The sequence below is a fragment of the Monodon monoceros genome, unplaced genomic scaffold, assembly GCF_005190385.1.
Source record: "Monodon monoceros isolate NGI ecotype Baffin Bay Population unplaced genomic scaffold, NGI_Narwhal_1 Super_Scaffold_13, whole genome shotgun sequence".
Classification (NCBI taxonomy): domain Eukaryota; kingdom Metazoa; phylum Chordata; class Mammalia; order Artiodactyla; family Monodontidae; genus Monodon; species Monodon monoceros.
The window spans coordinates 17,466,739-17,490,066 of NW_021703769.1; the positions used below are offsets into that span (position 1 = coordinate 17,466,739).

Here is a 23,328-nt window from a genome sequence, read left to right on the forward strand (position 1 = left end):
CAGCCACAGGTCAGGGAAAGCTGTGTTTGCCTATGTCTACTCTGTACCCTTGGAGCATCCAGGGTCAACTAATTCACGCACTGCCCATGAGGACTTGGTATCAAGGATCTAAGTCCAGGAATATTTGACCCATCCCTTTCCTGATGGTGTGAATCAAATTTCCCTTTCTATGGGTTTGCTGAAAATACTGTTTTTATTAATAGAGAAAATACGATGGTGGGAATCCTGCAGGCAGTGGGGTATGTGAAGTCCCAGCGGCAGATTCCACGGGCCATCTGTCTCCCTCCGGGCTCCTCTACCTCTCCGTCATCGTGGCACCTTCTGCACGGGTCTGCCAGCAGCCGGCCAGCCTCTGGAGTATGGTCACACGGGCAGGCTTGAGGCCAGTGCTGTGACGATGAAGCAACTTGCTAATGTCCTGTCCCTGACCCTGGTGACTCCAGACAGCATCTGTGGTCAGCTGTGTGGGTCCCGGGGAACTGGAGGGCTGCCACTCAGAATGGAACAGCCTGGAGCTGTTCAGGGTCGTTCTGACCTGACCGGATGCCCAGGGCATCTTCTATTAAATACAGTCCTTGGCTCTGGCATGAGGCTCTAACCCTTGCCTGTCTGTAAGGTCGCTGTTACTCACCCAAGCTCTAATGAAGTGCTGCCCAGTTTTGAGGTTTGCAAAGCAAGGGACCTGGGTTAGTTTTCGGCAACTGCAGAGTCCCACAGACTAAGTGGCTTAAACAACAAAATGTATTGTCTTACATTTCTGGAGGCTAGAAGTCCAAGATCAAGGTGTCAGCAGGGTTGGCTCCTTTGAGGGCTGTGAGGGAGAGTCTGTTACACTCCTTTCCTCCAGCTTCTGGTGCTTTTCTGGCCATCTTTGGCATTTCCCTGGCTTGTAGAACTATCACCCCGATCTCTGCCTTCTTCACATCTTCCTCTGTGTGTATCTGTCCAAATTCTCCCTTTTTATAAGGACGCTGATCGTATTGGATTGGGGGCCCATCTTACTCCAGTATGACCTCATCCTAACTTAACTAATTACCTCTACAAGGACCCTATTAGCAAATAAGGTCACAGTCTAAGGTTAGGACATTAACATAAGAATTTGGGGGGAACACAGTTCAATCCATAACCGGCCCCATGCAGTTAGGGGCAGTGTCCAGTGGTTCCCATTGAAACCTCTGACTCTTTACCATTCACAGCGTGATCCCAATAGCTGTTAGGGATGTGCAAGGAGCCAGAACGGGCCCTGCCAGAGGGGGCCCTGGAGGTGGGCTGAGGTCCAGATGTGATTCCTGTTCCTTTCGGAAGCTGAGCGAGGCTGCCTCATGCAGAGGAGCTGCATGTTCTGTGGAAGGAGCCCAGGGCAGGGGGTACACACAGTGGACCACCCGTACACACCAGATGCTGGGTCCGTGGCAGCAGGACCCTTCCCAGACCCCACATGATGGTGGAGCATCAGGTGCTGGGCAGGGCCAGGCCTGCTGGGACGGGCACCAGCACCGCTGTTTGAGAGGAGTTCTGATGAGCAACTGCTCAGGCCTAGCCACTAATTTCCCAGTCACATTGTGCCATGGCAGGAAGGTCCTGGAACACAGTTGACCCTCGAAAAACGCCTGCTGAAGTAGGAAATGCATTTGGAGTCGGCATTTCACTGCAGCAAGGCTCGGAGACTCTGGGGGTCTCACTTCCTCTTCTCAGACCTCAGCAGCACCGTATTTAAAGTGATCCCCATCTACCCATTCACACAACGATTTGTGAATGTACCTCCTGCCAGTGGTTTGCTGATAAACCTGCTCTTTGTAAAAGAAAAGCCCTTATTTGTTGTCTTTGTCCATTTCCAGGGTGTAAAGATACCCACAAATCTAATATCAAGTTACCAGTGGTTTAACAACCGGCTTACAAGAAAGTCCTGAAAGTTTAGCGACATTTCTTCTGTAGCGAGCAGATGCAAGCCAGCTCCAGCACACCGAGACCTCGACCCACTAGTTTGTTTTGAGGATCAAATGATATCATAAACATAAACGTGGTGTTATTTACTGCAAATTGTTCTGGAAATTTTAAAAAATCATGATCGATGACCATTATTTCTCTCGTGTGGTCAGCTCACTCACTGAGCACCTGTGAGCCAGGTGCCTTGTAAGGACCTAGGGATTTTGTGATGAACCAGCAGGCGTGCTTCTGGTCCTCAGGAAGCTCACAGTCTAGGGCAGAAACAGACATTAAGTGAAGGATTGCAATAGACAGTGGTGGAGTTATGATTGTGATCAGTGCCTCTAAAGAGAAGTGAGAGGTACTGAGTGAGGTCTGATGGCAGCAGAGCTAAAGCCCTAGGCACTAATGAGTGTGTGATCCTGGGACACCCCCTGGGGCTCCCTCCCCTGGGATGGGTGCAGCATGAGAGACTTTGTGCCCCCTCGTCCCATCACCACCCCTTCTCAACTAACACTGGGAATTGAGTCGAAGGGTGGCATTTGAGAAGCCAGCGGACTCAGGACCTCACCCTGTGAGAGGAGCTACACCCTTGGCCCAGGCTCCACTGGAAGAGCCAAGTCCCCTGTGTTTAGAGAGCATCTGGCCGGTGGATTCACACACCACCAGGGGGCAGTATTTATTTATAGAGCCGGGGCAGAACCTCCTGCTGAAGGCGATGCTAAGGGACTGTGGGGTGAAGTTTGGTATTAGCTAGTGGAAGGGTTAGTTCTGGGATTAGGACAGGCTCCTCTCAGAATGCTGGAAGGCAGTCTTTTTCATTGATATGGAGGGGGAGGGGGCATGGTGCACCATCCCAGGTTCACATCTTCTGTACCTTGTTCCCCAGCCAGGGGTTGGCTGTTAACGCTGACTGGAGATTCAGAGGAATCAGAACATGAGTTCAGCTGTAGTGGGGAAGAGAAATTTGTCAGTGAGCAGATAAAGAAGAATGGTAGCATTTTAAGACAGATTCCCTAGAAGCAGAGCCCGAGGCAGGGATTTGGGTGCATGGGATGTACTGAGGGAGAGCTCTTGGAAGAAATCTGTAAGTGCAAGAGGGAAAAGGCTGAGTAAGAATCTCTTCTCAGATAAAGTTAAGTCTAGGCAAGATCCCGGGGTAGAGTGTAAAGTTCTCCAAAGTTGTTCAGCTTTGAGGCAAGAAACCAGGACTCCTCCCCCATACCAATCAGACCTTGGAATTTTCCCTTCCCTTCCCCTTCTCCTTCCCCTCAGGAGATGTCTCAGGTAGCTCCAGAGGAGGTGGCACCTCTGAGCCTTGCACAAGTCTCTGGACAGAGTCACAGGGGTGAGTCCTTAGCCCCCCACACACGTAGGAGCTGGAGGATGTCACACCAATCTGTAAAGGGGATCTGGGTGTGGCACCAACAGCGTGGACCACAGGGCTCTTATTATATGGAGCATGTTACATCTTCAGGTTGAGGATGGCAAAAAGCTAGTGGAATTGCCTCAAGTTCAAGATCTAAAAGAACATTTCAGAAGCCCTTTGCTTGGCAGACTCTAGCTCCGGGAGTCTACTCAGAGCTATATAGAGAAAACTACAGCCAATGGGTAAATAGACATTAAGTTTTGGTTTGGAAACAGAGAACTCTGATTCAGACTTTGAAGGGAGGGCAGTCAGGGAGAAAAAAAGATCCATCCAAAAGTTAGGTTTTGTTCTTGTACTTAAAACAGCAACTGTGAGAAAGGGCAAGTAAGAGGGAGGTGGACTTAGACCCATTCAATACTGTTCACTCTCTATTTGGAAGACGGGGGACAGGCTCGTTGTAGGAACCAAGTTGAAGAGATAAGCAGAACATGCCTGGGAAAACGGAGCTTGTGAAAACTTGGGGTGGGGGACCTAAACTTCCAAGGTGCTGAAATGTAAGTGAGAGACAACTCTTCCCAGGCGAGCTGATCATCCTGCCTGTGGAGGATGCCCAGGGTTGCAGTGGCTGAAAGAGGTACCCAGTATCTCAATTTATACCCTTCTGGCTGGGCCAGAGCAGGCCATGGGGGAAATGGAACTGAACACAGAGGCTCAGTTCTGGAACCAGATTGGTCTGTTCCCCTTCCAGAAGCTGTGTGCAGTTCCATCCAAGCCCTCCTGCCTACACATTCTCCTACCTAATTCTTCCCCACCTCCTTCCATGTACTCGTTCACTTTGCTACTTTCTCCTGCCCACAGGCCCTGCCTCCACCAGACTTGGCTGCATGATCTGGCCCTTTCCTACCCTCCAGCTTCATCCAGGCTTCTATCCTCTTATTCACTGCACTCCAGCACACTGCTCTTTCAAGCTCCTTCCAGCCTCAGGACTGTTGCCGAAATATCGGCTTCCCTGTGCACCGATGCCAAACAGAAATACGGAGACAGATTTTGGAGGAACAGGGAGATGGCTTTATTGTTCTGCCAGGCAGAAGGGAAGACACAGCAGGCTAGCGCCTCAAGAACTGTGTGTGTCCTCCCACCCCCAAACGGAGAAGATTTTATATGTGGGACTCGCAGTCCAGGGTATATGATAAGGATCAAAGTAGTGAAGGTCTTGCATTCTTCTTCCTGCATTATTTCAAAACAGTCACAGCTGGCATCAGGCAGCCAGGTAATTGAGTCAGTTTGTCTCTGGGTTATCGGCTTGCAACCTTTTTTCTGAAATGCAAATGCTACAAAGGGTGATTTGCTACAAGGGAGTGCAGGATGTAATTCACATAGTGTTAAAGGGTAATAGGTTAGCTTTGTGATGTACAAATCTAGTTACAGACACTACAGATTAGTAACAGTTAAAAACTAGGAGTGATTAACTCTTTCAGGCCATGTTATGTTTCTTCTCTAGCCTGTTCACTGTTCCCTTTACTTTCCTTATTCTCAGGAGAGGGAAAACTTTATTTCTGTTTTTGCTGCAGTAAGACCTTTCCTCATCCTGCCCCCTCTGCCTGAAATTATCTAGCTTAACAGATGTACATCTTTCAGATTGCAGCTTCAATCCCTCCTCCTCAGAAAGACCATCCTAACCTCCAGTCTAATGTGTATCCCCAACGTTTTCCACTCTCATTATACCCTGTACTTTTTTTCATAGCATTCATCGTGACTTACAAATATATATATTTTTGTTGGCTTACATATTGATTGTCTCCCAGCGAGAGTCTAAGCGAAGTAAGTGAAAGGATTGTGCCTATTTTGAGCCATGTTGTGTCCCCAGATCCTAACGAACATTAGTGCTCAGTAATATGTGTTGAATGAACAAATAGATAAATGAATGGACTGATCACTCAATTAATCAATCAATTAATGTATGGATCAATGGCTAGATGGCTGGCTGGCTGGATGGATGGATGAGGTCTTCCATGACCTCATTTTTTCAAATACAAGCTACTTGTCAAAATGTTCTCTTGAGGACTTCCCTTGTGGTGCAGTGGTTAAGAATCCGCCTGCCAATGCAGGGGACACGGGTTCGAGCCCTGGTCCGGGAAGATCCCACATGCTACAGAGCAACTAAGCCCGTGCACCACAACTACTGAAGCCTGTGCTCTAGGGCCCACGTGTGGCAACTACTGAGCTCACGTGTTGCAACTACCGAAGCCCATGTGCCTGTGCTCTGCAACAAGAGAGGCCACTGCAGTGAGAAGCCTGCGCACCGCAACAAAGACCCAACGCGGCCAAAAAAAATAAATAAAATTAAAAAAAATTTTTTTAAATGTCCTCTTGGAAGGTAGGAATAAAAGTGGTAGAGGCAGGGATTAGCTACATGCTCTACAATCCCCACTAACAAAAAGACCAGCCAGGCTCCGCTTAATTGCCTGTTGTGACAGGGACCTCACTACTCCCCCAGGGAGGTCATCCCACCATTGGGCACTTCAGTTGAAGGGAACCTCAACATCAGGGGTCCAAATTGGCTCCCTATTATTTCTGCCATTCAGTCTTTGGGGCCACATAAATCTGCCTTTTCTCCTTCCAGAAAATAAAATTTGCCTCCTCGGACTTGTTCCCCCCACCCCAGTTGGGGGCAATCAGGTCCTTGCTTGTCCACTGTCTTCCCATTGGAACCTCTCTGGCCGCCCGCAGGCAGCCTCACTCCCATCTTTGGCACCAGCCGGCAAGGGAACACAGCTGGCTCTGCAGACTCCCACTGGGTGTGCCCAAGTGGCAGTTGGAAAAATCAGCTTTGATTTGATTTGCAAACTGAGCCCAGTCATTGAGACAAAATAAATCCGGAAACCCATAAAGCCATTTGCAGAATTGCTTTGCAGAAGAAAGTCACAGTTTTAATCTAGTAAACACTCTCTAAGGATCCCATTAAAACAACCCCGTCAGAGTAGGTGCTGAAAGCTGAACTCCAGAATAATGAAGCATGAGATAAGGGACCAGTGTCACCCATAGTCCCGTGCTGCCTGGTGGTATTGCTGGACCAAAACCACTGTCTTGGGTAACAAGAGGGTGAGTAATAGTCCTTTGTAAATGTGGCTTCTTTTTTCTCTCTTTTTTTTTTAAATAATTTATTTATTTGTATGTTTATTTTTGGCTGTGTTGGGTCTTCGTTTCTGCGCGAGGGCTTTCTCTAGTTGCGGCAAGCAAGGGCCACTCTTCATCGCGGTGCACGGGCCTCTCACTATCGTGGCCTCTCTTGTTGCGGAGCACAGGCTCCAGCTGCGCAGGCTCAGTAGTTGTGGCTCACGGGCCCAGCCGCTCCGCAGCATGTGGGATCCTCCCAGACCAGGGCTCGAACCCGTGTCCCCTGCATCGGCAGGTGGACTCCCAACCACTGCGCCGCCAGGGAAGCCCTGTGGCTTCTTTTTATAATGGCTAAGACTGAGGTAGATTTCATCCAGCATTTTCTCTCCTCTCTTCCTGATGGATTCTCACCCCTGCAGGGACAATAAATAGCCATTCTCCAGTGAGATGCCTTCATTTCACAGATGCTAAGACTGGGGCCCAGAAGGGGAGTGATGTGTCCCTATGTGTCCCTGGCTCTTTTAGTTACAAGAATAACCTGCCGCAGGTTATGTGAGAAGCCAAGCAAGATGTAGGAGTTGTCTGCTATCAGATAGGAAATGCCCGCTGCCCGCCCTCCCTGCTTCCATTGATCCACTTCTATATGGAAGGTTCTGTCTTGTATAAAGCTTCCTCGAGAGATTACCTGGAATAATGGGAAATCAGAGACACCTGGTTTCAAATCCCACATCCAAAATTTAACTGTTTAACCTTGAACAAGTCACAACCTCAAGGAGTCCATCCCATCCCTTTTAGGCCTAAGATCATTAGTTCTTTCCCCTGTTAATTTGGGATAATGCACATAAAAGGTCAAGAACATCATAGATGATACAGCTTGCACGTCCTTTCTTCCTTCTTCTGGGTCTTGTCTTATATGAGACCTGGAGACCCAGGTCTACTAAGCACACATCTTCTCTCTGCTCTTCCCCAAGCAAGAAAGCCAAAGCCTGGACCGTAGTTGCTTCTCATACAGTTGTACAAACCAGGCATTTATCAGATGGACTCAGGGTAGATTCAAAATGCAGAAACTGAGAGGGGACAGGAATGACACTGGCCTTGGCTCTCAGCATTTATCCTCTTCATCTACAGGCCATTGTGTTTAGATGAGCTCCTACACAGCAATAATATATTTGCATTGCCTGAGTATAAGATTTGGCTCATGCACTTGCTAACTTTTGACTGTGGCACTTTTCCCCTTCTCATCATCTACCCAGCAATTTCAGGAGGGACCCAGAATCACAGGGTGCTCAAATCCAGCTATGGCAGCTGGAAGTAGGGGCTATAATGAAGGACCACTTGTGACAGGCTCGGCTGTAGTGAGCGAGTCTGTTGGAAAACTCTTGGTTATTGTTCAATCCTTAGAAGTCCTACCAGACTTTCAGAGGAGAAAGCCCAGGTATGTGTTTTGGGGTTAGGGCAGGGGAGTGATACTCCTCTCTAGCCAAGCCCCATGAGATGAATTTTCCTTGCCTCAGGTTCTCAGAAGTACTTGAGTGTAACAAGGTCTCTTTGTCCCTTGGGCCTCTTTGCTCTCACCCAGCATCTTCTAGACCCTAAAATGCCAATGGAATAATGTGGATTTCCTTGAAGGTTATGTGACAAGATGGAATAAGAGGATTATATCATGAGTATACTGTAAAAGAACCTAAAGAAGACCTTTAAATATCCCAACCCTTCAACATTTTTCTTGCTACAACAGCTGGAACATCTCTCTAGTCTTCTCTGTCCTCGCCCTACTCCCTACTCTCTAGATTTGCCCCAGCCACCACCCCGTAACACACACACATGCACACCTTCTCCACACCCCACTCAGGAAGACAAAGCTGGTACAACAGAGTCCAGAAAACAAAAGCCAAGACCAATACTTGTCCTTCAAGCATATCCCTGGGGAGTCCTATTTCATCCCTCTAAACTAGAAATGAGGATTATCTACTTAAGACCTGAGACACCCAAGTTGACTTTAGCTCAGATCTGATATCCCAAAGTCGTTGCATCTTATGAAGGGAATAGTAGGCCTTTTAAAATCAGGGGTCAAGGAAAGGGAGAAAACGTGGGTAGGCTGGAGCCAAGGGATAGAAATAAAAAGCATAAAGCTCCACTGGAGCTTTCTCTGATGGGGTTTCAATGTAGTGTCGGGAGTGTTAGCAAAAATTAACCACCTACTGTGTGCAGGTCATAGGGCTGTGTGTCCACATGAGTCTACAGTGCAATGATAACAGTAAAGCCTGGCATTTAATATGCACTAAATAAATAGTGGTCATCATTATTACCCTTACTTAAGAAATGAAGCAGTGTAAGCTCAGATGGGTTAAATAAAGAGCTTAAGGTCCCTCAGAACTGTCACTCAGATCTAACTCCAAAGCTCATGGCATTTCCATGGCACCATTTTGAATCTTGTCAGTACCACAGACTGGGTGAGATTCTATGAGCCGCTGTCAGGGTCCTCTGTCTCCTATTTGTTAACCCCTTCCCATCCCTCTTTTCCAGTAACAGCTGATAATAGAACCTTTAAGGTGTGATGATGGGCCTTTGGCCTGTCTTCAGCAGTATTCAAGCTAAGTCCTGGGATCTGGAGCAGAAGGTGGGGTACCTCAAGGAGCCCTCAGCTTTACTTCCACAATGTACTGAAGCTCATAAATCAAGAAATTAATTTGTCTTCAAGGTTATCTGATCCAGGGCCATCTTTAGCCTATCAGCATCTCTTTGCATTCAACCTTCATTGCTTTAGAAGGGAAAAAAACCAGAAAGCAAGTCTGAGGCATTCAGTATTCAGACCTCCTTCTTCTTTGCATGGTCCCAATGTTTTTGTTAATGGCTGTCATATATACATATGAGCAAGCTCTGGAAGCTGTGAAGAGAGAAGGATCATGAATCCTCCAGTAAAAAAGCCACATTGTAGGCAGACCAGATGACAGAGGAGAAAGCAAGGGACTTCATCTTTTGTTCTGCTGGATTAGTCAGGATAAGCTAGGCTTTGCTGCAACAACAAATTGATACCTAAATCTCAGTAGTTCAGTGCCACAAAGGCTTCTTTGTTGTTATGCCATCTAGAATATAAATGGCCTCAAAGGACCCCATAGCAGGGGAGAAGTAAGTATGGAAGTAGTAACCTGGATCTTAAATACTTCACTTGGAAATAACTCATGTGACTTCCACTTACATGACCTTGATGAGACTAGAATTCTTCCATATGCCTTAAGGAGAGATGGGCCAGGCACCAGTAAACACCAGTTGTCTCTAGCACTAAATATATGAGTCCTTTTCCTATTTCTACTTCCTTTGTGTCCTGCTGAGACCGATTATCCATCACTTAACTTTTGCTACTCCACCCACTGGGAAGACTTCTCCCCATCCCAGCACCTGTCCAGATACACCTCTGTTCCTACCCCTCATAGCTAAGCATTCCTGCTGAACAGTTGTAGCCATAAATTATAGGGTGGGGAGGCTCCTCTGGGCCTCCCAACCAAACTAAGGATTTAACTCTTTTTCATTTAATCCTCGAAAGAACTTCATGAGATACTTACTGTTATCCCCATTTTATAAGTAGAGAAATTGAAACTCCAAAATGTGTGTAATTTTCCAAGTGACACAGCTAGTAAGTGAAAAATACTAAACTAGAATTTCATTTATCCATTTAGTTTTGAGTGCAACTTAATATTGATATGTGGTCCCTCGTTTCCTAGAGGTTAAGAAGTTTGTCTTTGGATTTGGACAGTCTTTGACTCCAGGCTAGAAAATGTACTTAACTGCTCTGTGTCTCAGTTTCCCCCACCTATGAAACAATGACAATAACACCACTTACTTCACGGGGCTAATTAAGAAGTTAAAGAGCTAATGCACGTCAAGTGCTTAGTGCTATGCCTGGCTAATAATAAGCACTCAACAAATAGCAAGTAGTGAGGGAGCCAACCAAGAGTAATTATATCAATACACTATGATAAGGGCTATGGTGAAGGTAAATTCAGGATGCTGTGGAAGCACAGAGAAGAGACACATAAGTCAATATAGGGTGTACCTTCTCAGGTGTGTGGTCACTGAGACAAAGTTTTGAAAGAAGAGTGACAATTATCGTATTGAACAAGGCTGGAGAGTAAGACAGGGAGGTCTTCTGAGCTGAGGAATTTACACGTGCAGATCACTGGAGGCAAGAGAGGTGGCCACTGAACTTGAATGGGACGGGGTTCCTTTGAACCATGGCTAGAATGCCAGTGTGACCACAGGAGGCTGGGAGGGATCAGAGGTGAGGCTGGAGTGGTAAGCAAGGCCAGGACACTGAGGACACTGCATTAGCCCCATGGCGTATAGAGGAGCAATGATTGTCCTGAGACAGTGCGAGCCCTTGGAGGTGCTTAGCAGGCTGCCTTTGTTGCGAAGGCTACCCTAATTACAGCTTAGAAACTGGACCAGAGAATGGAGACTGAGGCAAGGATAAGGCTGCAGCAGGGAAGAACAGGTAGGAGGCTGCTGAAAGAGGCCAGATGGGAATTTGAGTCACCTCTCCTCTCAGCCTTCTCTTTCTTTTTCTGACATGCCAGGCCAGCAGTCTTTGTCTTGCCTACCTCAAAAAGTTGGGGGCACATTTAATAAAAACATGCGCTTAGAACAGGGGTCGGCAAGCTTTTCTGTGAAGGGCCAGATAGTGACTTTCAGTTTTTCGGGCCATATGGTCTCTGTCACTACTTCTCCGCTTTGTCATCGTAGCACAAAAGCAGCCATAGATAATACATGTAAAACGAGTATGGCTGTGTTCCAATAAAAATTTATTTATGGACACCGAGATTTGAGTTTTATATAATTTTCATGTGTCACAAAATATTACTCTTCTTTTTATTTTTTTTCCCAGCCATTAAAAAGTGTAAAAACCATCTTCACCAGTGGGCACACAGAAAACAGTGGGTGGCCAGATTTGGCCTACCAGCTACAGTAGTTTCCTATAAAACTAGAACGTGGTTTGAAAATGGTGAAGTTCCCCATACCTTTGAGGGGGGAGTATTATGATTACCGTTGACTGGTGGTTACAGTTTGACGTATTTCACAGCTGTTGGTAAAGCTTGCCATTTGTGTGAATTTTTGAAATTATGTATTTCCTGTTTATCAGTTGGTCTGGGATGTCCTACCCCTCTCTCCGTTTTGTATAAGGGCCTTATACAGTTTTGTTGATGAATCACTAGAGAAACATGCAGCCTTTGACGGGGCCTAGGACACCTTCCTGCTTTTTGATTCAGTTTCGAGAGGCAAGTAGTGGGTTCAAAAGGGCAGAACATTGAAGTCATACAAACCAGGATCTGAATACTGCCTCTGCCAGTTCATAGTTCTGTGGCCTTGAGCAAGTTATATCAATTTTCTGATTCATCCTTCCTTCATTCATTTATTCAACAGATATACCCTGAGTACCTACTGTGCAGCTCCACCACAATGCCACAGCAGGACATTTGTAAATGACGAGTAAATGACAGTGACTGATTTCAAGGAGACTCAGAATTGCGGGGGTGGCAGCCACTTAAAATACAGTGAGGTTATTGCTTGGGGAAGGGAAGACCAGGGTGTTCGGGGAAGACAGAAGAAGGGCATCTGACCCATATATGGTGGGTCTCCCAGAGCGAAGGACTTCTGAACCGACACCTGGAGGATGAACAGTCGTCATCCAGGTGAAGAGGCAGGAAGGGGGTATTTCCACACCAAGTGACCAGCCTAGGTAAGGCCTGCCGACAAGAAGGTGGGCCGGGGGGCGCTGCCGATGAGGGAAAGGAGTTTATTGTGCTCGGGACAGAGCACAGAGTGCGGTGGTGGGAGTGGAGAGAGGCTGGAGGGGCGGGCAGGGAACTCATCACTGACGGTCTGTGAACTGGGTTAAGGAGGTTGAAGTTGACCTGGAGCACAACAGGGTCACTGATGCGTTTCGACTGAAGGATGGAGAACGGACTGAAGGGGACAGGACTGGAGGCGGGAGGACCAGCAGGGGCTGCTTCGATAACCCAAGCGAACCAGGAGGATGTCTTGAACGGAGTGGAGATGAAATTGGAGAGAAGGGGGCAGCTTCAGAACCTTTTCTGGAGTGGAATTAAGAAGGCATGTCAAGTGATCAGAAGTGGGAGATCAGTAAGAAGGAGAGGTAAAGGACGACTCCCAGGCTTGTAGACGGCGTGGCTACATGGATGGTGGCGCCGTTTACTAAGAAAGGGAAGACGGGGAGAAGATGTCTGGGTGGAAAGGCTATGGGTTCGTTTATAATAATACTGACCTTTCTGGGTTGTTCTAAGTCTTAGAAACATTGTATGTGAAGTACCTGGCAGAGTCCCTGGCATGTGGTGGGTGCTTGATAAATGGTGACTCTTATTATTTCATTAAAAAAAATCTATTTCAGGCCCTGTTTTGTTAGATCATGATGTTCTTTTGCTGTTTAGTGTGAGCTCTTCAGAGCCACGAGAATTGCAGTTTTGTTCACCGTACTGCACGTGTTCATGTGTGTTTCTTTCTCTCCTTCTCTTCTGCATGCTGCCTGGGGACTGGCTTCCTTGTGGTCAGCACCAATGGGCAGCGCCCAGGTGACCCCGGGGACTCCACTCTGCCTTCTCACCACAGGTGATCACCAGAGCCCTGGGCGGGGGGGGAGGGGAGTGAGAGCAGCCTGTGCTCAGTGGTCCCTGCAGGCCAGGTGCACCCGAGAGGAACTGGCAGTCTCTCCATCCCACCCACATATCCACCCACCCAGCCATCCCTCCACCCCCCCCATCCATCCCTCCCTCCCTCTATCCATCCATCCATCTATTCATCCATTCACCCATTCTACTAATGCATACAAAGTACCTACTATGTGCCAGGCACTGCTCTAAGCGTTGAGGTATATAGTGATGAGCAAAAGAAAACCTATTCCTGTACCTTTGGGGGAGGGGAAAGAGCCATTCATCCAAAAAAAAAAAAAAAAAAAACTACACAAATAAATGGACAACTGCAACTCTGAGTCACGCTACAAAGAAGAGATGTGTGGTGTTCAAGATAAACCAACAAACATACCTGGAGCTCAGGGAATGATTCCCAGGGGAAGTGACAGCTGAGCTGTGGTCTGAGGTTGGGGGAGAATTGACCTACCTTATCTGTGCTTAGATCTGGCTATGACCCCCACAGCGTCTGCCATTTGTCTTGGACAGGTCACTTCAGTATGATGATTCCCACCTGTCCTATCTGCTAAGTAAGAGCAATAATGCTTCCCTCTTAGGCAGCACCGTTTTCTTACAGACTTTGCACCTGCAGAGTCTTCTGCAGCCGTACCCTGAGGTGAAACAAGATAATGAATATGAAAAAGGGTGCTATGGGAACACCCAGTCTAAATAAATAGTGTAGGTATTTATTTGAAGCAAATAGCAGCCCCTTCCCTGTAGCACACTGTATTTCAATCTCATTTCATATAAACTTCCGCTGCTCTTCAAAGATTGGGATGCAGAACCCATCAGAGGCTGATGCCCATCATGGAGCCCCAGAGACAGAAGAGACCCTGCTGACATAGAAATCTCTACTGCGGGGGTCCTTCCTGGTCAGTGGAGGTTTCTTAGAGATTTCAGATCTTTAACTGGCACCTCTCTCAAAGTTCTTGCTCAGACAGCGGTCTCCCCTCTGCTAGTCCCTGACTGGTCAGTGTGTCATGGTGGGAAAGGGGATACATCATGGAAGGATGACATGAGTCCAGCCGTCCAGGACCTCATGGTCCACTTCTGTTCACCCCCTTTCCCAAACTCAGAAACTTCACTGCTCAGTGAAGCACTGCTTCACTGTCTTAGCCTGGGTTTCCCAGACACAGAGCCTGAGATGGGGATTCTTGTGCAAATTATTCTCAGAAGAAAGAAAGTGAGGGAGATGGGATAGGGCCGGGGAAGAAGCCAAGGGAGGATGTGGAGACTGTGTCAGCTGAGCCCACGGGAGCTCTGGAGTGTGGACTCTTATCACTGGGGTGTCCCCACTTTGAGGCAGGGGGTCCAGCATTTGTGCCGCTGTGTCAGTTTAGCCGTTGCCCGTGTCCTGGCGAGACAACTTCACTTTGCCTTATGGCAGTTCTGCAGGGAAGGAGGTGGCTGTGAGCTCTTAGCAGCCAGCACCCCCCCACCCCCCGCCCCGCACCAGCTGGAGATTAGCGCACCAGCCCAGGAAAGGAGATCTGAGCAGGGCCTTCACAGCATTCACGACAGCCAAGTTCTGTCCCCGCCTTTGTGCCTGCCATCAAGCCCCATAGCCCAGCATGTCACCATCAACACCCTAGGAATGTCATCACAGCCACTCCCTAGTTATATGACCTCAAGTAAGTTGCACAGCCTTTGTTTCACCTGCAAAGTGAATCGTCACACCTACTGCAGAGTCATACTCAAGATGACATTAGGTGACCCTAGAGAGTACCCTGCTCTCCAGGCCTTCATCAAATGTCAGGCTCCTACCCCATCCCATCAAAGGCCCCCAGCCTCACTCTCACCCCAAAGGAGGTGGCAGTTGCAGACGGATGCACGGTGACAGTGAGAAGAGTGTGGTTCCTACCACATGCCCACACCCAGTGTACCAAGGAAACAGTGCTTCTCTGGAGGGTGCAAGCAGCTCCCTTCCTGCTGGGCCATTGTTTTCCGGGCTCTCTTCAAGTCCGCAGTCCTGTAATGTTTTCTTTAAACAGAGTCAATCCCATATCAGGCACATTTGTTTTACCTCTTGCCTTCTGAGGCATCTGAACGCTCCCTCTCTGACAGGTTTATTTCATTGTGTTGCATTTATTTCCACGCCTTTCTCAGCCTTATTTGATGGGTGAGGTGCCCGCGGGTATTTCGAGCAGGCTGTCCCTTTCCAAGGGCGTTTTTGTTAATGCTCATCCCCTGGTAGCAATCACGGCTGATGTGAATAATAACCACCCGGCTCTGAGTAATGGAGACATTAGACTGAATACAAGCAGCCTCTTCGCATCAGCACCAACTCAGAGGACGGTGGAAGCCGGTGGGTGGAGCAAGGGGGCAGGCTGGCTTTTAGAGTGAGTGGAGGCTGAGCGCAAGTCTCAGCTCAGCCACTTATTGCGAGTCATTGATCTAGTGTGGGCTTCATTCTCTTCATCAGGAGAAGCAAGTTTACCAACACCCCTGGCCATCGTTAATGGTGAGAACTGTGTGTGATAACTCCGACTAGTTCTTCAGGTCTTCCTGACTTACTGGCTTTTCCTTCAAGGAATTCATGCTCTAGGGTAGGGTTTCTCAACCTCAGCACTAGTGACATTTGGGGACAGATAAGTCTTAGTGGTGGGAGGCTGTCCTGTGCACTGTAGGATGTTTAGCAAATCCCTAAACCCATTAGATGCCAGGAGCACTTGATTCCCCAACTAGGACAGCAAGTACATCTCCTGACACAGCCAGATATCCCCTGAGGGGCAAAAGCACCCCCTGCTGAAAACCTCCAGAGTTGCACTGTGTTCAGTAGATACAGCATCTCGGACATGTATGTATTTTGAAATTTTTTAGAGTCACGTGAAAGTAAAAAGTAACAGGTGAAATTCATTTTAATAAATTTTATTTAACCCAATGTCTACAAAATATTATCATTTTAACATGTAAGCAGTATTTTAAAATTACTAATGAAAGATATGTTGCATTTTTTTTTAGCACTAAGTCTTTGAAATCTGGTGTCAATTTTATACTTACAGCACTTTGCAATTCAGATGCTACATTTTAAACAGTTAATAATGAAGTATTATCCTAAAAAGATAAACATTGTGCTTAACAAAATATACCTTACAGTGTTCCCATGTTAAAATTTAAATTACTGGAGATAAATTTTAAAATTCAGTTCCTCCTTCACACTAGATGCACTTCAAGTGCTCAGTAACCACGTGTGGCTTAGTGGCTATCATCTTAGACAGCGCAGATGTAGAGATAATTAGGAATTTAGGATTAGCAGATACAAACTACTGTATATAAAACAGATAAACAACAAGGTCCTACTATATAGCATAGGGAACTATATTCAGTATCTTGTAAGGATCTGTAATGGAAAAGGATCTGAAAAAAGAATATATATATATTGATATAAAACTGAATCACTTTGCTCTACACCAGAAACTAATACAACATTGTAAATCAGCTATACTTCAATTTTTAAAAATTAAAAAAAACCCAACAAAATGGCTTGACCATCTGTGAGCCTAGTTGGTAGACAGAAGCGTAGATGCACAGAGTACAGAGGGTCAATAAATGTTCAGTTCTTTTTATTCCATTTAGACACACCCCCAGGCGACATTCAGCAATATCTGGAAATGTATTTGGTTGTCACAGCTGGGTATGAGGCGTTACTGGCATGTAGTGGGCAGAGGCCAGGGATGCTTCCATCGAAAAAAATAAGGTAAAACCTCTTACGGTCAGGGTTGGGTGTTTTTCTGTAGTGGGATGACTTGAGGCTGCAGTGAACAGATGACTAGTTATTTAACATTTCAGCTGAAGGACCAGGTGGACCCCAGACCCACCATCACTGAAACAGTGCTTTTCTAGCCCCTGCAGTAGCTTGGCCAGGCCTCCAGGGGGCGCTCTGGGAGACTGAGCCCAGTAGGAGACTGGCAGCACCCAGTCTGGAGGCTAGAATGGATGCACCGAAAGTCAGCCAGGTAGCCCTGCTCCGGTCTGAACCCGCAGGCTGGCGCATAGTCACTGCCTTGCCCATGCTGAGTGCCCGTTGTCCATTCTCCCTGGGGAGGAGGGCCTTGGGACAAGCCCTCACGTGGAGCCCAAACTCTGTTCCTTAAAACTGGGGAACTTTGGCAAATCACTGAGCCTTTCTGAGCCTTGGTTTCCTTATCTATGATGTAGTAAGGATGAGTCCCTGCCCTGCCTGGCTCAGTCATGACCAGGGTCAGCAGACAAAGTGGATGCATTTCCAGCAGGGCTCCTGGTTTGAGAGGGTGCCAGGTACAACTCCACTCTATCATTCCCTCCTTTGCATTTCATGTTAAAACTCTCTGTTGTTATTTTCCTGGCAATTCTTTAAATCAGGGCCTTGCCACAGTGACAGGATTCAGGCCATAATATGCTCTCTGGGACTGCTCTGCAGCTAACTGCCTCTAAAGCAACTTTTCCAGGGATGTCTTGTAAATCTTGGATCCAGGTAGAAAGAGTTTGAGCCTTTGGGGCAAGGCTGTGTGGCTGAGGGCAGATGGGGAAGCAGCACGGCAGCCTTAGGGAAGGCCCAGCAGGATGCCTGGTGCCCCTGGCAGGCTTGGACATCCTGGGGAGTGAGCGACCCTCCCAGGGAGGTTCTGCCCTCTGGCAGGGGTTTGATGGATGGTGTGAGAAGAGGAGCTAGAGGCAGGAGGACCAGATGAAGCTCTCTGGAAAAGACTTAAACCTGTACATCCACCATGATGAGGCTGTGCTTGGCGGAGAGAGGTGGAAGACAGGCAGTGGGAGCGCAGCCTGCTGGCTGGAGAGAGGTGGCAGCTCTGGGGGACAGTGGCACCAGGAGTGTTCAACATGATGATGAAAAGAACAATAAAATAGTAAATATGTGTTACATCCTTCTTACGTCCCGTGGAATGTGCTGAGGGTTTCATATTATTAATGTACTGAAACTTCTCAACAACTCTACCATGTAGGGTACCATTAGCATTCTCATTTTATAGATAAGGAAACTGTATTTTATAGATAAGAAGTCTGAGGCTCTGGTGACTGAAAATCACACAACTCGGAAATGTTGAAACGGGATTTGAACCTAGGTCTCTGGAAAGTCTGTAATCTTACCCGCTATGCTCTATACCCATGGCCAGTATTAGTGAGCACCCATTACATGCCTGGGACCGAGAACTACCATGATCCAGGACTGTGCCTCAAAAACTATATCACATACTAGCTGTGGGACTTGGAGCCTCAGAGAGATTACACAGTTTGCCCCATTTCCTTGTCTGCAAAATGGGGACACTAATAATTGCTAGTTGTTGAGAGGAATACATGAGAAATAAACTTTAAGTGCTTAGACTTGTGCTGTCATTATTATCCTAAACCCATTTTACAGGTGAGGAAACTGAGGTCCAGAGAGGAGGGAAGCAGAGAATCTGGCGACATTGGTGACATTCAGGCAGGTGGCTGGGCCAGAACTGTGGCCCAGCCTGAGAAACACAGAGGATGGGGGTGAGAGGTAAGAACCCACCAGAGCCCCAGGTCTGAGGCACCTAAAGTGCCAAGCAGGATTCACAAACCAGGGCTCATTAGGGAATTGGGACATACAAGGTGGGAGGCTGGACACAGCAGCGCAGCAACCCCAGCTGCAGAGATGGCCCAAAGCAAGAGCAGGATGGAGAGTGAGGCAGCACGATGCTGAAGTCCTTAGACCTGGGCATCCTCCAGTTCCCCTTGACGGAGGCTTCAGTTGGTCCCAGAGCACAGTCCGGGGCTGCACCTGCAGAATGGGGGCGGAATACCTGAAGAACAGCTGGGGGTCAGGGAGGCAGGTGGTAATCAGGAGCCAGGTGGTCACCGCAGAACCTCCTCAGCTTTTCCGTTTGGCTGCCCAAGTGGCTGCAGGCAGACGCTATGAAGCAGGGAAGGAGTCGAGTATTCAGTCAAGTGCACCAGAGTGTCACCTTTGTCAGTAGTCTTACAGCAGATGTTCACAGCCTGGCAGACACCGGGGTCTTGGAACACCATTCTGACTGCCAGCTTCTGCTGCCACTCTCCCAATGGACTCAAAAGACAACGCAGAAGAGGAAGGCATCTTGCTGGGGTGCCCTATCCCCTGTGGAGTGTTCTCCTGTAGCATGTGAATGTCTGTGTTTCCTATAAAGCAAGCATCCAAGCAAGGTGCATATGAGAGACTGAGGCCCTCGCTACACCTTTTTCTCTCTTGGGATATTCTCCTTAGACCAAGGAGAAATCCATCTCCAGTCTGCTATCCAAACTGCCATTAAATTCAGATTCAGGGGCTTCCCTGGTGGCGCAGTGGTTGAGAGTCCGCCTGCCGATGCAGGGGACACGGGTTCGTGCCCTGGTCCGGGAAGATCCCACATGCCGTGGAGCGGCTGGGCCCGTGAGCCATGGCCGCTGAGGCTGCGCGTCCGGAGCCTGTGCTCCGCAACGGGAGAGGCCACAACAGTGAGAGGCCCGCGTACCGAAAAAAAATTCAGATTCAGAAACCCAGCGTCATCCTTGACCTCTCTCTCCCCGTCTTTAATATTCAGTTAGTCATCAGGTCTGTCCGATATTTGCCTCCGAAATCTCTTCTCCATCTTTCCCTTCTTGCTCACTGCTGCGACTCATGTTTGAGATTCATAAAGTCTTCATCAGATTAGTGTAACAGCTTCCAAAGTGGTCTCCCTATCATCACGCTGGTCCTTTCCGACGTACGCTCCACAGAAGACAAGTGATCACCCCGAAATAAGAGTCTGATCCTGATTAAGATGCTCCCAAGATTCCCTTTGTGCTCGGGGACAATTAGCCTGAATCGAAAGCCCTTCGCTCTCTAGTCGCTGACCCTTCCCCATCTCCCCACCTCTATTTCCTCCTTGGTGCCCAGTGCCACAGTCACACTGGTTATGTACATAGGACCTGCCTTATCACACTCTGCTCCCTTTGCTGGATGATCTCCCTGCGTGGTCTGCCTTACTCACCCCCTGGAATCAAATTCAGACAGCGTGATCTCTGCAAAGCCTTCCCAGATCCCCACTGTCTCAGGCTGCACCTAAAGAAGATGGTCAACTGGCCAGGCCAGTGGGCACCGAGGACACCCCCTCAGCCCTGAGTGGGGTTCCTCTCCAACAGGGCACACATTCTCATTACAAGCGCTTGTCTTGGAACTGTCTGGTTTCTGTCACCTCTTTCCCTCTGCCCAGCACATATATAGTGGTCATTTACCTGGCCCCATGCACGAGTGGACTAATAAATGAGCAGGTAGAGTATGTGCCAGGCATGGCGCACCGCCCCACCCTACCTTCGGCCTCCACCCTGTGATGCTTCAAGCCCCCCATCTACCATTTTGTTAGGTTTATTGAGTCACTGAGCGCTGGTTTTCAGTCCAGTATTTGGACTCCATGCAGCCCCATCTGCCCAGCTTCCTAGAGACTGATTCTCTGGAGCCTTTGAATAGGATTCCCCCAAATCCACTGGTCCAGCCCTGCCGAGCCCAGTACCCAGCCTGGACCCGCATGGTGCTGACCCAGGAGAGGTCAGGCTGGGGACAGGAATCATGCGTATCCCAGAGAGACCTGTCCCCAGACTCTGTGTCCGTGTGAGTGAGAACCGACCGGGCAAACATTCCGGACCTCAGCTTTTTCCCTCTACCATCTGCTAATAGCAGAGCTGCTTTTCTATCCATCCTTTGGGGAGGGGGGTAGATCAGCTTTTAGTACAGAACACGGTGATTCAGTGTTTCTGCTTTCAAAAGCCAAGGGGCAAAGGCTGGAAGAAAGAAAACATGTTCATGGTGGATTTGGCTGGAATCTCAACAATCGATGCGGCTCCCACTGCTGGTTTTATTACCCTCACTCAGCTGCGTTGCACTAATCTGAATTCTGTGCTGCGTGTTCTCTCTGATCCTGCCCATGCTTTCACTAATCCCTGCTATAGATTTCTCTCTCTCCCTCCCACAAGCCTTCTCTCCTTTCCAGGCACCTTGATACTTGCTATAAGCTGCATATTCCAGAGGTATGATCTGGGCAGAGCTGCCCCGGCTGGTCAAACCTTCTCTTCCCCTCCCCATTCCTGCCCCTTTGTGGCACCCCTTAGGGAATCAGTTTGGCCGAAATCAGTTGGAATGAATTGGATTATGTTTCTGAGCAAGAGCCTTGGGGACACCTTGGCCCCTGGTACATCCGGCTGTGCTGTTCAGACAAATAAAGCCAGGACCTACTGTCCTTCCAGAAGCCTGTTCCACTCAGCCCATGGCCAAGCAGGAGTTTCCCATCCCTCTTACTGTGTGCTCTCCGTTTGACCCCATTCGTGTTTGAATTTACTTAGTGAAACGCTAAGACCTCCCTCCCATCTGCAGCCCCTTCCCAGGCTGTTTGAATCATGACTCAGCATAATCTGGGGTTATGGGTTGAATTGTGTCCCTCACAAAAGATGTGTTGAAGGAGAACTAACCCCCAGTTCCTGTGAAGGTGATTTTATTTAGAAAGGTCTTTGCAGATATAATTAGTTGAGATGAAGTCATGAAGGTGGCCCCAAATCCAATATGACTGGTGTCCTTACAAGAAAAGGAAAACATCAGGTGAAGACAGAGACACACAAGGAGAACCTATGTGACGACAGAGGTGGAGACCGGAGTGATGCATCTACAGGCCAAGGAGTGCCAAGGGTTGCCAGCAGATGCCAGCAGCTAGGAGAGGCGAGGAAAGATTCTACCCAGCCTCAGAGGGAGCATGGCCCTGCTGACACATTGATTTCAAACTTCCAGCCTTTAAATTTCTGTTGTTTAAGCCACCCAGGTTGTGGTAATTTATTACAACCCTAGGAAACTGATACACTTGGAAATGCGCTTGGAAATCCTGAGCATCAGGCAGCAGGCGGGGGTCCACCTTCCAGAGCCGTGCCTTTACAGCAAACAGACCTCAAGGCGGCCAAGACCAAGGGCCAACATCCCAGAGAATCCCTCTGGCCCCCCTGCCCCCGCTGTGGGGTCTCCGAGTTGGCTGGACTCTGCAGTTGTCTCTCAGCGGGGCTCCCCTGTGTGGCCCTGACCCTCCCCTCTGTGATCTGCCTCCTGCATTTCAATAGCTTTAGCGTCTGCTGCTGGTCACGCCCCGCCCTTGGCCTCTGCCTCACCAAGCAGGCTGTTTCCCATTGTCCTGGCATCATTTGACCTGTAGGCCATCCCTGGTAGGCTTTTGTGCTGCCTCTACACTGACTGCTCCTGTGAAGGCTTCCCTTGTTCTACAGCTGCCCAGGACTGCTCTGAACTCCGCAGGAAGAATTAACAATCCATTCAGTGTGACCATTTGCTCTCTCACAGAGGCTGCCAGAGAAAGTCTAAAGGGACTATCACTTGGCCGCTGGGCCTCCGAAAGAGTGTGTGTTCTCTCTCACATCTGCTCTTCAGACTAAATCCTTAATCCCCAGCGCAGGCCTTGGGTGCCCCTCACTCCCGCAGCTAAGCAACTTTGAGCCCCCTGGGCTCCAGGCTCAACACACAAGTTCTGCAAGCAGGGAGCTGGCACTGTCGGCTCTGAGCTGACTCGGCCTCTCCATCCTCAGCCATGGGGCAGGCTTCTTCTGGACCACAGGGAGCCGGGGTGGGGAAGGGAGGGAGGAGACCACTGCGTGGTCCACAGTGTGTCCCACACCACTGATGCCATACGGAAATCAAGCTTGTAGTCTAGTTTTGCCTAAGCAGAGTCATACACTCCCTTCGCTGTACAGACCTCACACGGAGCTTCGATGTTCAGCTTGCACACTTGTCTCCGCCACTATATAGTGAGTTCTCAGACAGCGGGGTGGTCCCCTAATCACCTTGCATGCCCAGCACCTGGCTGTACCCACATCATCATTATAATCCTAGCACCACTCACATCAGGCAATAGCTAGGACTTTTTCCCTGTGGCCAAGGGTTGAATGGGTGCTAATGAGGCCAAGGGAATGCGTGTAGTGCATTTGGAGGTCACGTAGCTTTGCCCACGTCCATGGCTGTGGGCGAAGTTTTATTTCTGGCCAAGTCCAAGCATAGCTCTAAGCATACGTTGACCCTTCACCATGGGTGCGGACTGACCAACAGATGCGTTTAAACCTCAGCCACAGGCTGGCTCCTGATCACCCCTTCACATTTCACTCCAACCTCAGCCACATCCCAGGCTTTTTTTTTTTTACATCTTTATTGGAGTATAATTGCTTTACAATGGTGTGTTAGTTCCTGCTTTATAACAAAGTGAATCAGTTATACATATACAT

General features: G+C 48.5%; 1 protein-coding gene across 2 annotated transcripts in view; it reads left to right on the top strand.

The window, feature by feature from the left end:
* PTPRT (protein tyrosine phosphatase receptor type T) overlaps positions 1-23,328 on the top strand; it is a 1,065,023-nt gene that overhangs the window by 870,113 nt on the left and 171,582 nt on the right. The window contains exon 14 of one of the 2 annotated variants that reach the window (XM_029221736.1): positions 12,977-13,033. The exons of the other annotated variant lie outside the window; for it this stretch is intronic. Coding sequence (XP_029077569.1) covers positions 12,977-13,033 — 57 coding nt within the window. The remainder of the gene's footprint in view (positions 1-12,976; positions 13,034-23,328) is intronic. 2 annotated transcript variants of the gene reach the window in all.